General features: G+C 58.0%; 1 protein-coding gene across 1 annotated transcript in view; it reads right to left on the reverse strand.

Moving 5' to 3' along the window:
- Window positions 1-144: 144 nt before the first annotated feature.
- The window catches only part of RASGRF1 (Ras protein specific guanine nucleotide releasing factor 1), a gene marked incomplete at both ends in the record, with an annotated part of 28,667 nt that continues 12,004 nt past the window's right edge, over window positions 145-16,807 (reverse strand). The window contains 24 exons of the mRNA XM_082291022.1: window positions 145-237; window positions 741-809; window positions 1,084-1,201; window positions 1,863-1,942; window positions 2,875-3,072; window positions 3,341-3,425; window positions 3,791-3,894; window positions 5,737-5,797; window positions 6,378-6,490; window positions 7,083-7,189; window positions 7,531-7,701; window positions 7,809-7,934; window positions 8,249-8,619; window positions 9,097-9,345; window positions 9,972-10,054; window positions 10,743-10,879; window positions 11,154-11,217; window positions 12,082-12,242; window positions 12,704-12,822; window positions 13,464-13,573; window positions 13,994-14,187; window positions 14,578-14,657; window positions 14,951-15,204; window positions 15,892-15,984. Coding sequence (XP_082147148.1) covers window positions 145-237; window positions 741-809; window positions 1,084-1,201; window positions 1,863-1,942; window positions 2,875-3,072; window positions 3,341-3,425; window positions 3,791-3,894; window positions 5,737-5,797; window positions 6,378-6,490; window positions 7,083-7,189; window positions 7,531-7,701; window positions 7,809-7,934; window positions 8,249-8,619; window positions 9,097-9,345; window positions 9,972-10,054; window positions 10,743-10,879; window positions 11,154-11,217; window positions 12,082-12,242; window positions 12,704-12,822; window positions 13,464-13,573; window positions 13,994-14,187; window positions 14,578-14,657; window positions 14,951-15,204; window positions 15,892-15,984 — 3,240 coding nt within the window. The remainder of the gene's footprint in view (window positions 238-740; window positions 810-1,083; window positions 1,202-1,862; window positions 1,943-2,874; window positions 3,073-3,340; window positions 3,426-3,790; window positions 3,895-5,736; window positions 5,798-6,377; window positions 6,491-7,082; window positions 7,190-7,530; window positions 7,702-7,808; window positions 7,935-8,248; window positions 8,620-9,096; window positions 9,346-9,971; window positions 10,055-10,742; window positions 10,880-11,153; window positions 11,218-12,081; window positions 12,243-12,703; window positions 12,823-13,463; window positions 13,574-13,993; window positions 14,188-14,577; window positions 14,658-14,950; window positions 15,205-15,891; window positions 15,985-16,807) is intronic.

Here is a 16,807-nt window from a genome sequence, read left to right on the forward strand (position 1 = left end):
TCCTACGTGAGGTCTAGTGCGGCCTGGGGCGGGGGCGGATTGCTCGGAGAAGCACAGACGTGGGAGTCACTCCAGGGCGTCCATGGAACGAACGGGTATGTACAGTATGGTATAGCGAGTGTACACGGGCGGCCGCCGCCGCGCTCAGGAAGGCAGTTTGGGCTCTATTCGCAGAGAAGCTTCGTAAAGGGTTTCCTCATCCATCACAAATGACTGATCCAACAGGTACTGCGTCACCTGGGAAATGGAGCGGAGCCCTTAACGGGCTGGGAGAGCACAAACCCCTGAGAATTGAAGCACCCAAACCCTGGTAAATGAGGCACCTGCTGCAGAGGTTGGCTGAGACCTTTCAGCTCATCACATGTTGGGGCCACCACGAGGCAGAGGCCAGCTGGTGCTGGCAGTGGGGGTGGCGGGACACACTCTGCTCCCTGGGGAGGGGGTGCTGCCCCTAAATAGCTGTTTCTTGGCGTGTCCAGGGTGCAACCCCCAGAGCCCTCTGAGCCTGGCCTGACGGCTGTCCTGTCCATCAAAGCTGCCCTCTGCAGCAAGTCCTCTGCTGCAGCTGCCTGGGGCTCGACAGGGAGTCTGTTGGAGCCCCCGCAGCCTACCTCCATCTCCTGCCCCCCCCGCCAACACACTCCAGCATAGAGCTGCCTGGTACTGAAGGCTTAGATGCTGTGATGGAAGAGGGAGATGAGGAGCAGAGCATGCCCGCAGCTCTGGGGACAAGGCTGTACCTTCGGCTGGTGCTCGATCTTGTAGGAGGTTTGCTGGAACTGGCGGATCTCCCTTATGATGTGTGAGATCTGTTCAGGGATAAAGCACAGAAGGTGTTCATGGCTCAGCCATCACCTGGGGAACCCATCCCAGTGCCTGGGAGGGCAGGACCACCCAGCACAGCACAATGCAAAGGGCCTTTTTGTCTCTTCCAGACAGTAGGAACAACCCCAGGTGTGTGCAGGGGACACATGTGGCTGCCTGGTGCTGTGCAGGTGAAGGCTGAGGGGACACAGACCTGGCCACAACCACATCACCCCAGCCTGGCCCCGTACACCCATGCCAGTGGGCTGGAGCACTCACCATCCTCATTTTGGAGAAGTTCACCAGGCCATCCTCAGTGTAGTTCGGGGTGCCCTCCTCGATGAATGCCAGGTCAGTCAGGTACATGCCCAGGTAGGGGACACATGGAGGATCACAACTTCAGGAGTAAACCAGAAAGAAATGAGGAAGGAAAGTACCGTATTTTGGAGCTTGGGGCAGGGTAGGGGAGAAGGGGGCAACTCCACAGTCAGCAGAACTGGAAGGATTCTCTCTAATATAGGAAGGCTCTCCCAGGGAAGGCTGCTGGTCTCCTGGGCCTCGTCCCCACCAGCTCAGCAGGACAAGCAAGACCTGTGGCTGTGCCCCTCACAAAGCCATGGGATGCAGGAGGTGAGCTGAGGGCGGCTTTTACAGAGGGTCAGGAAGACCTTTAGAAGCTTCCATGGGCAACATGGTCTAGTGGAAGGGGGCCCTGCCCAGAGAGGGGTATGAAACAAGATGAGATTTAAGGTCCCTTCCAACCCAAACCATTCTGGGATTTGAAGATTCTATGACAGTGATGGGGAAAATTTTTCTCTGGTGTCTGGCAGTGATTTTTCCCTTTGCAGTCCCTTTCATTCCCATCTTTCCACACGCTGCACAAAGGAGCAGCTCAGTCCTGGGGATCATTTTGCCAGCCCCTGTGCTGGCTCAACAGGACACCCTTTAGTGCTGGCTCCAAATGATCCTGGGAGCAGACCTCCAGGTCCCCCCCTACTGCAGACCCCACAACAGCCAGCAGCAGCCACAGGAGAGGAGGAGAAGCACCATTCACTCACTTTTTCAGTGCCTCCCTCAGGTTCTTGAACCTGCCTTCTGACGACACCAGCTTCTGGAGCTTGTCAATCAGAGCCTTCGTCTGCAAGAAACCAAAGTGCTGCTCTGTGGGAGCCTGGAAGAACCCCCGCTCCCTGCGGCCAGGGGGTGAAGCCTGTGGAGCCACAGGGTCACTTCCATCCTACCCTGCCCAGGGCACTTCACCCCATCAACTGCTCCTACACTTCCACAGGTACAACTGTGCCCTGGCCATCACACCTGGCTACTGGTTAGCAGGCTGTGCACTCGCTTCCTCCCCCTGCTCCCACCTCTGCCCTCATCAGCACTTGTTTTCATTCACAGATTTATCATTTTATAGGAAAAAATGACTGCTCCTGGCTGATAGGAGCCCACAGTGGTGCTGGTTCAGCTGTGTCTGGCTCCACACCAGTAAGTGCCAGCTACTCCTGTACCACATACCTCAAACAGGAATTCATTCTGCTCATCCATAACTGGTCTGAGGAGCCCAGAAAACCAGTTAAAGAGAGTCTCTCTGTGTGTGCAGGGGCTTTCTGGGAAAGGTTTAACTGCACGTCTGAGTTGCAGGGTGGGACCAGTCTCTTCTCACAGGTAACAAGTGACAAGGGGAAAGGAGTTGTGACAGGAGAGGTTTAGACTGGATACAGGGAAAATTTCTTAATGGCTGTCCAGCCCTGGCACAGCTGCCAAGGAGGGATTTAACAGATTGTGGCACTCGGGGACATGGGTTAGTGGTGGCCTTGGCAGTGCTGAGAGAACAGTTGGACTTGCATGGTCTCAGAGAGCTTTTCTAACCCAAAAAATCCTGTGATTCCATGAATAAATGCAACTCCAAGGCAGGGTCTGCCTGCCCACACACCACCTCCCTCCTGAGAACAACCTGAAACACCTTTCTCTGTTTTCTAACTCTTTTTCGATGCCTGTCTCATCCTGCCCCAACACCATCCCACTCATCTCACCAAACCCCCCACCTCCCCAGGAGGGGGTCACCCCTACCTGCTTGGAGACCTTGAGCCAGGTTTTCTTGAGGCGGAAGATGGCACTGCGGTTGAGGGAGGAGGTGATCTCCAGCACAGCGTTGTAGTTGTGCAGGCAGCGGCAGATGTCAGCCACTGCCACCCACTTCTCGATGGCGCTGACCCGCGCGTTGATCTCCTCGTTCCGGATGATCTCCGACGCAATCAGGTTACTGACCTTGGGGAGACATGGCGCCCAGCCTGAGCCTTAGCATGATTTTGAGCACAGCTCTGTGTCCTCCAGCCTCACAGCAGTTTTCAGATTTCCCTGCGCTGCAGCAGCCCCAGAAGGAGCAACTGCACCAGGAGATGCTCCACCTGCACTGGGTCCCCGAGGCAGGTAAGGCCCGTGGGGCAGGTGACCCTCACACACCCCAGGCCCTGGGGCAGGGGGGCTGAGCTGCCTCCCCTGTGCCCACCCCCCTGTGCCCTGCGGCTGCACCTACATCATTGAAGTGCTTTGTATTCTTCATGATGTATGGAGTCCTCTCATTCTTCTCCAGCTTCATCCAGCCTTGCCCGAAGAACTCTCTGCAAACCACAGTGGCCAGGTCAACTCTTATTTCCCAATTTTATGGGATGCTCAAGCCCTGCAAGCTCCACTGCATCCACACAGGATGGAGATCCCAGGGTGTTTGCCCCCTATGCTTCTGGAAAGGGACCACATGGATGTGGTTGAAAATGTGATGGTTGTGGGAGGGTCTTCCTGAGCCCATTACCTTGGGGATGCCGGCAGAGAAGCCACAGGATCAGGACTCAAATCTGCACTTGAGCCAAGTCTGGGCTACTGGCAAAGCCCAGGAAGGCTTTGCACTCTCTGGGGTCAGCCCAGCCAGGCTGCCTGTGAGCCTCTGGGTGACCAGAGTGACCTTTCCTGACCAATGGGGATCACTCACTCATATGGGATCTTCTTGAAGACCAGGTGATCCAGCAGTGTCAGCTGTTCTGCGATCTCCAGGGCTGAATGGTTTTCAAATGGTTCTGCTTTGACTCCCTCGGCCTGCAGGACAGAGGGACAATGGGGCTCACTAGGCAGGAGCACAGTGAGAACTTCCACGTGTCATGAACGCAAACCCAAAGCCAAGGTCGGGCTCCCAAGCCAAGGCTTTTCCCCAGCGGAGCCAGGGTATGCGGTGCTGTGCTGGTCCAGAAGCACCGCAGGCCACAACACGTCTGTGCCGAGCAGTGCCAGCTCCTCCCAGCCTTGCAAACCCCACGGATTTACTCACACAGCCTTTTGGCTGCTTAATTAACAAAGCACCCAGGGATCCCAGCAGGAGCACCACTGCCCCTGCCTGCCTGCTCCTGCCCAGTAGGGGCAAGATGGCTCTTCCAAGGGATTTCCAGAAAAGCAGGGGAACAGGGATAACCCCTGTCCCCAGTGCCTGGCTCTGGCCAAGCAGCACTCACAGACACGGGTGGGGCTCAGGGTGCCCCCCACATGGAGCCACCCTGGGGGTGACAGCCAAAGCCTGAGGTCCAGACCTGCATGGAGTCACTGACTGGTGACTGTCCTCAAACTAATCACAAAGACATCACTGAGACCCGATCCTCAGTCACTGCTCAGGCCAGCACCCAACACGCCCCCACAACCACCCCCACACAACAGCACTAGGACGAGGCTGGTGCCACTCCCTGCAGCACTTCCATCCCTGCTGCCTTCAGGGAAAAGATCAGCCACCAAAAAAAAACAAACCCCACAGACATCCCGCCCAAAGAAACCCCAAACAGCCCTGATGACACAGAAGAACCCCCCAAGGTCAACACACACACGCACACAAGGGCCCAGCACAAGGCAACAGCGCATTGCACAATCTCTGGGGACAGGGGTTGTGAAAGCTGTGGCAAACAAATACCAGCCAGGTTCCTCCACAGCTCCAGGGCCCCTGGAGAGGCTGCAGGGGCGCTTGGGGATGCAGCTGCGGGGCACACCTCACCAGAGTCCAGGGGGGCAGGTGGTACCGGTGGCACCTGCGCAGGGCAGGGGGGCTGTGGGCACCCCAGAGGTACCTGCTGAGGGTCAGCACAACACATGCCCTCTGCTCATGGTGTGCACCCCAAAACCCAGGGCACCCTCCCGTTTCCACCATGCCTTTGACTGCAGATCGCAGCTGCTCAGCCTGAAGAGCAGAGCGAAGCCCCCAGGGCTTGTTTGTTCTCTCCTCTTCAGAGGAAGTTCCCAGAACACACAGTTATGGGCAACAGCTCAAACAAAGCCCAGGAGGGACTGCCCCCCCTGCCCCCAAAGCCACCGGCAGAGCCAGGGGACAGAATCTTGTGTGTTTCGGGTGCACCAGGCCGGCTTCAAGTGGCTCTTGTGTTCTTCTGGGAACAGATTTGGTTGGGGTTTTTTTTCAATGCAGAAAGGTAGGAAGTGCTCTGCAGCCACCCTGGGAGTTCTAAATCCATGGCACATTCCCAGGGCTCTCCTCCCGGGAAGCAGCACTGATAGCTGAGCCAGAGCCTATCACTTGGAACTGGAGCAGGTTTGGGGACACAGAGGACACGATGGGAAACCCCGGGGCTTTCCCATGTGCCTCCAGCAGGCAGAGGCAGCAGCAGGCAGGTGTCTCCGTGCCCTCTCCAGCCATTCTACTGACTGCAGGGGGAATAATGTGCCTGTGGGCTGGTTAGTGTTGCCTCTGCCTGTAACAGATCCAGCTGTGCTCACAGCTGGCCCCTCTCCAGAAAGCCTTTCCCTGCTTTGCAGCTGCAACCCGACACGGGACTTGGAGACTCACTCTTCCCCAAGCTGGGTGTGCCGGAGCATCAGGACCTTTGGCTGCTGCCCTTCCACCACCCCAAGCCACCAGGGGCAGGGAGGGAGGAAAGGACTATTTACCATCTGCACAACCTCCTCCAGGGTTATCTGGTTGTCTCCTGGATCCTCCTGCGTCAAGGTCCTATGGCATGGAAAGAAAGGATTACTGCAGCTGGGAAACCACCAGACCCACACAGCTCCAACAGGGCAGCATGGCTCCAAGGACTTGTATGGATCAAACACTTGGCCTGTGTTTCATGAGAACCCTTCGGTCCCATTTCTCATTTTAAAGAGAAAAACGTTCCTTAGCCAAGGCCACGCGGTCCCACGTGTCAGCCCTGCTGCAAGATGAGTGCCCTGCCCTCAGCATGGGGTGGGCACACACTGAGTGCCAGGGCCGCCCTGCTCAGCACAGCCCCTGACCATGGGAGCCACGGTGCCACACCAGCACCCAACAGCAGCAAGGGCCACGCACCCACTGGGTTCAACACTGAACCTCGGCCACACACCAAGGGGGTCATGGTCACACCCACCACATCCTGATGGCTGAATGCAACCAGCACCACCCATCCACCTCCTCATCTTCCTCCATGGCACCTCCCAAGCCCCTGGCACAGTCCCTCCTGGAGCCCTCATGCCTGCTGGGATCCCAGGTGAGAGCAGAAACAGCCAGCAGCTGGCACAGTGTCAGGAAAAGCCACCGCCTGCCCACAGCCATTCACCTTATGATGTTGGCGGCCGCTTTCCTCTCCTGGGTCAGGAGCTCGGGGTCATGGATGACCTCCTCCAGGAAGCCGATCACCCGGAACTTCAGCTCCTCATTGGTCTCAAAGTCCTGCCAAAGCCGACACAGCCATGGAATTACTATGCTGGGGGTGACATTGATCCCAGCAGGACTGCTCCTGTCACCCAGCTGGGACAGGGGCTGCCTCTTCCTGGAAAAATCCCAGCACAGGAAGGCACCAGGCTCACTCAGTTCCATTGCATCGGCATCACCAGGCCTGGGAGAGCTGCGTGACTTCCCAGTAACAACCAGTACAGCACCGCTCCCACTGCCCCCAGTCACCAGCGCAGGGAGGGACAGGACAGCAGGGAAATCTCCCGGTGCCCGAGCCCTGACCCCATCCTGAGCATCCCAACTGGCACCAAACCCAGAGACTCCCCTTCCTCTGCACCCAGCCAGGGGGTGATGGCAGATCCAGCTCCCCTCCTCTGCACTCCAACTGTGCCAACACTGGGAGGTGACCCCTGTTCCCCTGCTGGGGGATCCCAGCTGCTCGCTCCTCGCCATCTACACTCCTTTGCTTCATTAAAACCTCAGTGCCAAATTGCCTTCTCAGCTGAACCTTGGCTGAGCTACCCGGCATGCAGCTGAATTCCTGATGGCAGGGGGGGAGGGGAAGAGGGAAGGAGCCCCCACCACCCACCTGTGAGTGTTTGGACACCCAGTGCCGCAGCACATTGAGGACACGGTTGGTGGCCGCTCTCCGGATCACGAACTCCTTGTCTCCGTTCCGCTGGTCCGTCGGGAAGCCTGAAACTGCCAGTGAGCCCTTAGCACAGCACAGCTCCCTGAGGAAGCACTCACAGCTACTGTAGGGCTGCCGAAGGAGCACCCCCCTTCCTGAGCACCCCTGAGCTGCTGCATCAGGAGGCAGTGGGACACCTGGGGCCACCTGTAACCTGCACATCCCTTGGGCAGCACCATGCCCAGACTCCCGGGACATGGCCTGGAGCAGGCACTGAGCTCTGGGGGCTCTGGAGGCTCTGGGCTCCCCCAACAGGGCTCTTCCCGGCCACAGTGCGCCTGGAGGGAAACGCATCTGGGAATGGTGGAAATGGGCAGCCCAAAGGCACTCCCTCGGGGGCAGGTACCTGCACTGGCGAGGGACATCCTGCGGTATTTCTCCTTGGTGGGAGTCCCCTCGTTGGCCCCCGCCGTGGCGATGGCGAAGGCGGAGGTAGCGGACAGGGCGCTGCGGGTGCTGTCCAGGTCCCGGCAGGATGTCATGACCACGCCGTTGTTGTAGGAAAACAGTGAGAAATCTGCGGGAGAAGAAATCCAACAGCCTTGTGGGCACCGCTGCTCCCCACATGTGCCAGCCCCCCGCCACACAGGCACCCCCAGACCTGGACCTTGGCTCACTCATTACCTGATGAATTTTTGCACTTGATGGACTTGGGAGTTGTTGGAGATTTCGTTGGGGAAGTTTCAGCTTCTGCTTCATCGCTGTGGTTGGGATCCGTGTCCGACTCTTCCCTGACAGACACCTCTGAGCCTGGGGGGAACAGGGAACCCCTTTACACCCACTGCACACAAATACAGCCACGTTATAGTTCTTCCCAATTTTCCTGAAGTGACCCATTCCAGCTTTGGATGCGGCCACCATGTAGAGAAAAGGTACAGAGTTCTGCCATTTCTGTGAGGTATTTTGGAACAGGTTTTTTGTTTGAGGTGGGGGGATTTGGGTGGTTTTTTTGCTCTTGTTATTAAAAGTTACTGAGGTTTCAGGAGGCAGGAGCTCTCTGTGCATGCACCTAAACTGGCCCCTCTGCGCCAGAGCCCCCCATCCCCAAACCCGCAGGGACTCACTTTGCTTGCCTGGCAGCGACTCCTCTTGCTTTTCTGAGGTCGCTTCTCCTTCATCAGGAATTTTATTGGGATAGCTACTGGACACATACAGCTTGTTGATGTCCAGAGTGGTCTTGCTGAAGGGGGCCATGGAGGAGTACACACCGGCGTAGCCATTGGAGGAGCAGCTCAGCGCCGCCAGGTCCAGTGCCTTCCCCCCTGTGATGATGGGGATGTTGAGGGACAGCTTCCTCCGGCGGCTGGGGGACGAGGACTTGGTGATGGAGAGTGGCGGCGGTGACGAGAACTTGCGGTTGGCTCTGGGGGACTTGGGAGGCTCCCCATAGAGCAGCTTGTTGTTCTGGCTGTTTGCAAACAGGAGCTCCAGGGACCTTGGAGAGACAGGGAGAGGCTGAGCTGGCATTTGCCCTACCCAGGAGATTGTGGGGATCCACCCGTGGCACTGGGACCCCGGGACATCCCCCCAGGTACAGCAGAGCCAACAAGACCCCCACCACCCTGCTGCCACCACTTGGCCCTCCCAGGAGTGGGGACACCTGCAGAGCTTAGATTCATCTCCTTGCCCTGTTTGGGGGTGTCACAGCCCATGAGGAGCAGGTGACACAGTCCCAGGGTGGCACCAGGGCTGGGCAGGTTTGGGGCATCGAAACAGCAGGCAGGGGATGGAGGAGTGGTGCCACAGTCCCCCCAGATGCCATAGGTCCTCGGGAGACAGGACAGATCCCAGGGCAGCATCGGGGCCAGGCAGGGTGGGGGTGCAGAGACTGGGGACAGAGAGGGGATGAGGAGCAGTGGCAGGGTCCCCCCACCAGGGACAGGAGAGGTCCCAGGGAGCGCTGCAGCCTCACCGTGCAGGGATGGCACTGATCGGCTTCTTGTAGATGGTGATGAGCTTGTCGAGGACGACGAGGGCGGTGGTGAAGACGCGGTAGGAGTGCAGGAACGTGTTGAGGAAGTCGATGCTCAGGAAGCGCAGGTCCGTCAGCCTCTCCAGCAGCCGCTCCACACTGGCATAGCGGATCTGCAGGACCTTGCAGGAATTCATCGTTTTACTGAACCTAATGTCAACATCATCACAATACAAGCTGGCATCAGACCTGCAGAGAAACAAGATATCTGTGGTTCCAGCCTGGAACGAAACCAAGAGACCATGGAAAGCGGTGCAGGAACGAGCCTTGTTCATATGGGGTGTCCCCATGAAAAACGCAGCTGGGAATGCTCCCAGGGGAAAACCTGGAAGCCCACACCCTGGAATGGGTGGAGTGCTCAGCAGGCAGAAGGATGTGGATGGGCCATCCCCGGGTGCACACAAACCAAGCCCCTTCCCCTGCCTGGCAGCAGGGAATGGGGCAGGAACACCCCTGTGCTGCCCCATCCCACCGGCTGGGACCAGCCCGCCTTGTCCCACACGTGTCCCAGCACAGCCTTTGCACCCCAGTGCCTACAGGGATGACAGCCTCCGGGCCCCTCCCTTCTGGCACTTTTACCCCCTCCTTACTACTGTTATTTTCCTCTAAACTCTCCCCTTTGACATTCCCGCCTCCCCAAGCACATCCCACACAAATCCCTCAACAGCTTATTAACGCTCCTAATCACCACACTGGAACAGCCCACGGAGCACATGGGGAGGCTGCAGGGGTCTCAGGGAGGTCACAGTGGTCCCAAGACTCCTGGCAACATTTGGCTGCCACAGGAGCTGTGTCCCAGCCCTCTCCACACTCACTTGATCATCTGGGGCACGGTGACCTTGGAGTTCTCCTCGAAGGCGTTCATCATCAGGCCGTTGCAGCGGATGTTGTCCACGCACTGGAAGAGACACGGGTGGGAGGGGAACAAAGTCAGGGTTTGGCTTTATCCAAACCAGACACATCCCTGCTCACTGCATCCCACCTCCAACACAAGAGCAGGCAAGGCCATGGCCCAGCAGAGGCGGCAGGGAGCAATCCCTACTGAACTGGGAGCTCTGCTTCTTCCTCCCACCTGGGAGAAACATTTTCAGGGTCATTTGCAGAAAGCAAATGAAGAGCAGGTGGAAACTGTACCATGTGTCGGAGTCAGAGGAGGAACCCACATCCCAGACCAAGATGTGCAGGAGGGAAGTGATGGGACAGACCCCGCTGCAGCTGTGTCACCTTCCTCCTCCACCTCCTCCTCCTCGAGCCACCAGACACCTCAGTGGCAATGGCCGGGCTCTGGGTGCACCCTGGCTCCCAGTCAGCCCCAAGGAGCCCCTCTGCTCCCCCTGGGTGGATACCCAGGGCTCAGTGCTCCACCTAAGCAAAACCTCAGCCCGCAGCAAATCCTGACACCCCAACAGCACCAGGAAAGCTCCACAGGGCTCGCAGTGGGGCCACAGTCACACAGCAAACCAGGAGTTAACCTGAGTGCCCAAACCGATGCCACAGCCCAGCAGGGATCAGCCCAGCAGGGATCCCATGGCAGCTCCTCATCCTGATATCTCCACACACAACACCCCCTCCCTGCTGGGTCCTACCTGGCTGATGTCACTGGTCCATGCAGCCTTCTCCTGCCTGGATGAGGCCACGAGGATAACGGTGAAAGATGAGGAATCTTTCGGCTCCACCACGATTTTGAAGTCAAGGTGGTCAATGTCTTGTCCTGATGTTTTGGCTTTGGAACAGAAAACCCCACAGAGTGATTGGGAAAGCCTTTCCCATCCCCTCTCTCCCAGCAAGGCCTTTAGTCAGATTCTAAGGTGGGTTTATTCAGGTTTTTGTGGGTTGTTGGCTGCCCCAGGAAGGTCAGGTCTGTCTAAGTGTGGGTCTGCTTGGTTGTCAGTAAATAATTAACCTAATTAAATCTCAATTGTGGATTCCTTGTATCTATTGGCATCTGAATTTGATCCACCTACCAACCACCCCCCACCCACCTCCCCACCTCGTACCGTCCTCATCGGTGCTCTCAGGCTCCTCCACCAGCGTGCAGTCGATGAGTGAGATCACTCCATTCTGCAAGGGGGGCAAGATGGGCTCAGCAGAGGGACCCTGGGGGCTGGGGATCCCCCGGCCCCCCATTACAGCCCCCACCCAGGGCGGGAGTCATGGTTCAGCAGTGGGACCCCCCCAGGGGCTGGAGGTTCCTCTATCCTCGGCCCCCACCCCAGGGATAGGGACAGGTCGATGCCCCCAGGGAGGGCACACACAGCCCAGGGGACAGGGGGGACACACAGCCCATGCCCAGCACAGAGCCTGCTTTCACTGGGAAAAAAATCTGTGCCCGCTGGGATCTCTGGGCTTTTCTTGTCGAACTGATCAACTAATTTGTTTATAAATTATTTAATAGGAGCTTTAAATTTAATTTTCCCGAAGTCTGTTGTTGCAATTATCAGCTCTTTGCCACGGACTGTAATTCTTCAAACTGATAATTTAATGCCAGTAACAAGCAATTTCTGTAAGATTCTTGCTCAATTAACTGCCAAACTTCCCCAAATAAACACAGGAGCCCAGGGAGCAAGCAGAGGAGCCGGGAGCACTACAGACAGTTTGGGCTGTGATTCCAGTTTCTTCCAGAATAGACTGTCAGCGTTTCTGCTGCAGATCAGGGTAAATTCTTTTATCAAGATCTTGTAGTTTCTCATCTCTCCCGTGACTCAGCTCCGATAAGGACCACGTGAAATAAATCCGTGTGGCCGCAGGCTCCCAGCCCAGCACTCCTGGGGCTGCGCCAGGGGAGGGTGAGGTGGTCCCTGGACCCCTCTGTCACCAAGAGCCCGGCCAGCTCAGAGCACAGCTGGGCCACCCTCTGCCCCCTCCCCAGGGCCGGCGAGCAGCAGCAGCCACCCACCCCTTGCCGGGTCCCCCTGGCCCCCTCACCTTGGTGAGGTGCAGCTTTCCCCCGGAGCCGCGGGTGCAGATGATGAGGTGCTTGGAGAAGAGGAAGCACTGCCGCTCGCCCTCCTTCCTGAGCGACAGCGAGCCCAGCCGGCCCCGCGTGATCTTCCCCTTCTCCGACATCGGCACCTGGATGAGGGACCCTGCGGGGGCAGCTGCCGTCAGCCCCGGCACCGGGGCAGCGCTGCGGGGCACGGGCCCACGCGGGACAGCAGCGAGCGTGTCCCCAAGTGCCAGGGCTGGGACCAGCCCCCGAGGTTATGGTCACCCAGCAGCTGAGAGGCACCAACCATGGCCCCCAGCCCACCCTGTACCCACATCCCAGGGCACCCCACCGGCACTGGGAGCTCAGCGTGGTCCTGCTGCTTCCCTGGGTGGGGAAAAAGCCAAAATGCACCTCCTGCGCCATGATGTGGAAAAACACAGTGACAAAACTGCCTAGAAGTGCCAGAACTGCCTGAACGTGATGTGCTTCTGATCAGTGAAAACTCAGAAATTAGTTATGTTTTTAAATTTCACAGGCCAGCAGAGCACACAGGACAGGGACAGGGACATGGGGCTCGTGGTCACTGCAGAGGGGAGGGAGGTTGGCACCGACACAGACCTTGTCTGACGAAGGTCTGGCTGGTGTCCAGCAGGATCTCACACCCCTCGATGATCATCCTCTCTATTGCCAGGTTTTTCCGAATATTTTCAGTCTCACTCACTTCATCATGCATTATCCTGAAGGAGGGAGAGGAGGAAATTGGAGCTGGGATGGGATCTGCACAAGTTTTCCCAACCCCTTTGGACATGTGGTTGGGCTGCACCAGGTAAAACCAAAACTGAAGGAATATCAAGGGAATTACAGCAGTATCCACCCAGAGAGAGTCAGGAGCTGTACATCTGCCTGGACTGTACCTCCAGGCTGATAAATATTGAAATCTGAGTGCTTGGAAAACACAAAACTCAGATTTAGGGCAGACAGATCCCCCCATCGCCAGCCCCCTCTGATATTCCTGCTCCTTGAGGAGTGGGAAAAGGGATGGAAACTCTTTACAGAACTTAAAGTGCACTGGTGGGTTTGGCACTGACACCCAGAACACTCCAATCCATGGGCTGGGGGGGGGAAGAGGATAAAAACCAGGGAATTATGGCCCATTCCCAAGTGCTCATGTGGAGATCTCGGAGTCACTTGGTGCTGTCCCATGGGGCAGCCCCACCAGTCCTGCCAGCCCTCAACAGAGGACAGAACCAGACATTCTGAGCCATCCCAGTCCTCCAAAGCCCTCATTTCATCATCCAGGAGCCCTGGGAAACACTGCCCCCGGCCAGAAACAGCCAGGACCCATCCCACACCCCAGGGATGGATCAGCAGCTCTCACCTGGACAGCTCTTCCAGCTTGGACTTGGCATAATCCAGGCTGTTCCTCTCCACGTGTTCGTGGGGGGTGTGAGCCAGCAGCTCGTGCAGTGTCAGGATGTACCTGGGGATCTGCAGCACGAGGGAGCAGAGCAGAGGTCAGTGGGGGGCACTGGGGCCAGCAGGGGCACACCCTGGGCTGCTCCTGCCATGGCTGGGGACACCCTGGCCAGGGACACCCTGACCTGAGAGGTTGAAGCTTCAAAGCTGCTTGTGCCAAAGCTGAATGAAGAGGGGGAACAATGTGGGGCTGTGCCCTGCTGTTCCCTGTCCAAGTCCCAGAGGTGTGGGGTAACCATGGAGCCAGCAGCACCCAGAGTCCTCCCTCAGCAGGTCCCAGGAGCTGTGTGGGACCACCAGGATCCAGCCCTGGGCCACCTTCACTCAGGCTTTGCCACCCCACCATACGATGCCAGCTGTGGGGATGGGGTTTGCATTGCCTATTCCATCTCCCTCAGCATCCTTGGGGCCAATCCTGGCTCCAGTGGTCACCTGGAACATGGGGTAGGTGAGGAAGGTCTCCAGGGTCCTCTCCTCGCAGTCAGGCTTGGCCTCGTAGTGCTTGAGCAGCTTGTCAAAGTCCCGGTTCTGCTTGCAGTGGGCCAGGATCTGCAGGCTGTACTGGTGGTTCCGCACAAACTCCTGGTAGATGTTCAGCATGGGCAGCAGGATGTCGAACAGGTCGGCTGCAGGCAGAGCAGGGCAGGTGGGTGGGATGCACCGGCCCACGCCTGCAGCCCGACACAGTCCCCTGATCCCCTCACCCACCCAGAGCAACCCTGAGCTCTCCTGCTCCTTGTGTCTCCCCAGCTCTGCCCAGTTTGAGTTGGAAGAGGATCTAATGGGACACAGCGATGCTCTCCAGCATCAGCCTCCTTCTGCACAGTCCAGTCCCACCTCCCACCTCCCGGCAGAACCAGGAACACCAGAATTTAGCTGCCCTGGGGTTTTTTACTCTGTGGCTGACATGACCAAGTGAGGACGTGGTGTGTGGTGTGTTTTGCTGCTGGTTGGCAAATGCCTGTGGAGCTGCAGAAGGAGAAGGAGCAGCAGGAGGAGGAGGCAGCAGCACTCACCCAGCACCAGTGTGGGCCAGCTGGAGATCCGTGCCTTCAGGCCTTGGTAGAAAATTTGGTGCAAAAACATGATTGTTTCACTGGAAGAGGAACCAAGACAGGACTAAGCCAAACCAAGAACAGACAGATGAACAAGAGGTAAATAATAAGGAATTAGACAAAATCCTCAGCCCAGGGGGAGCGGGGCAACCCTTGAGCTGGCTGGGAGACAGCTGCTCAAGGCAGTGCAGAGGGTTCCTGGAGGCACAGGGAGAGAGGGAGCTGCAGGCTCCCAGGGAGCCCTGGAGCTGAGCACCCAGGGCCCAGGGAGGGCAGCAGGTGTCCAGAGCTGCTGGGATGCCCCAGAGCTCCTGGAGCCCAGGATGGAGCTCACCTGTTGAGGAAAATGCTGCTGACATCATCATGTGTGATGGGTGGCTTCTTGGAGCTGGCAGCCATCCGCAGCGGCCGCAGGAAGTTGTTGACGAGGATGTGGAGCTGCTGGACATACTCGGCCTCAGCCTCCAGCATGCTGAACACCACCTGGTTCCTCTTGCGCATGCTGTCAGCATGGGGGGACCTGATGTAGTCCTGAATGATGGTCTTCCACTTCCTCCGGCATAGCCAGCCCCGCAGGAAGCTCTGCACCTGAGGGAGCAGCAGCTGGGAGTTAGGGACAGGACTGGGGGCCAGGCAGGCACCCTCGCTCGGCACGGGGGAGCCGGGAGGTTCCCTGGCTCTGTACCGAGCCACTGCCTCTTCCTGGTGCTGCTCTGAACTCTCCAGGCTGGGAATCCAATGGCTCATTTGAATACCTGGCACAGGGTGCCCAGAGCAGCCGTGGCCGCCCCATCCCTGAAGTGTTCAAGGCCAGGTTGGATGGGGCTTGGAGCAACCTGGGATAGTGGAAGGTGTCCCAGCCCACGGCAGGGGGTGGAACAAGATGAGGTTTAAGATCCCTTCCCTGTGTAACTGGGCACCTGCAGCACGTCCCGCTCTGTGCCCAGCGCTCCGGCCCCCAGTAAAGGGGGTGCCCGGGCCGGTCTATTGCTCCCTGTGGGAATGCTGCTGGGGTGATGGCTTTTCCTTTGCCAAAATAAAAGCTGTGACAACCATGGGAACAGAAGTCAGAGGGGCTGGTGGTGCAGGAGCCAGCACTGGCCAGGACACCTCGTGCCCTGCTAACAGACGGGCTCCCACTTGGGCAGAACACATTTTCCTCCTAAAAACCCTGCTGACCAAAGCACCTGCTCAGACACCCCCTTCAGCCCCCCAGGGAGCGTGTCTGCTGTGCCTGCTGGGACCCCCCGGGTGCCAACCCTCACCACCACCCACCTTCTTGATCTTCTTGATGTCGCTGTCATCGTCACTGGGCGCGCTGCTCTGGCTGGCCTGGATGCGCTCGTGGTCCTTGAGCAGGGATGCGATCTGTGGGCACAGAGGTCAGCAGCTGCCCGGTGCCGCCCAGGGGCCGAGGGCATCCCAGGGGCCGAGGGCATCCCAGGGGCTGAGGGCATCCTGGGCACCGAGGGCATCCCAGGGGCTGAGGGCATCCCAGGGGCTGCCCCTGTGTAGGGGAACGGTGTGAGCCTCTGGTTTAACAACAGACAGGGACACATCATGCCGGGTCTGTCTTAACGGGCATCACAGACTCACAGAACCACAGGCCCACAGAGTATTTCAGGCTGGAAAAGCCCTCTGACATCATGAAGTCCACCTGATCACAACACTGCCAAAGCCACCACTAAGCCAGCATTGTCCTCAAGTGCCACATCCGCGTGGCTTCTAAATCCCTCCAGGGATGGGGACTCAATCGGTGGATGAAGCAGATGAAGAAACCTGCCAGAGCTGTCAGGGCTCCTCAAACTGTCCCCAACACCTCAGTTGAGGAGTACCCCTGAACACACCGCCAGCACCGGGACCTGGAAATCCTGCTGGGTGCCCAATCCAAACCCCATCCCTGTTCCCCAAAAAAGCCTTCACAGCGAGTCAAGAAACACAACTTGGAGAGAAAATGGCAGAAAAATCTCGAGCATTTGGACCCCAAAATGTGCAGGCGGGGAGCAGCCCTCCCAGCTGTGCTTCCCGCACATGTGGGATCACAGCCATCAGCTCCCGGGTGTTGGTTTCGCTGTTTCTCCCTGTACTTTCTCTCCCTCCTCTGCTCATCGTGTGTCCCGGCCCCCACGGCCAAAACCACTTGGAAAGTGACAGGAAAAGGCAAGAAAGCAGCACATGTGCTATCCAGAAT

Source organism: Coloeus monedula (assembly GCF_965178545.1).
Source record: "Coloeus monedula genome assembly, chromosome: 14".
NCBI classification, from domain to species: Eukaryota; Metazoa; Chordata; class Aves; order Passeriformes; family Corvidae; genus Coloeus; species Coloeus monedula.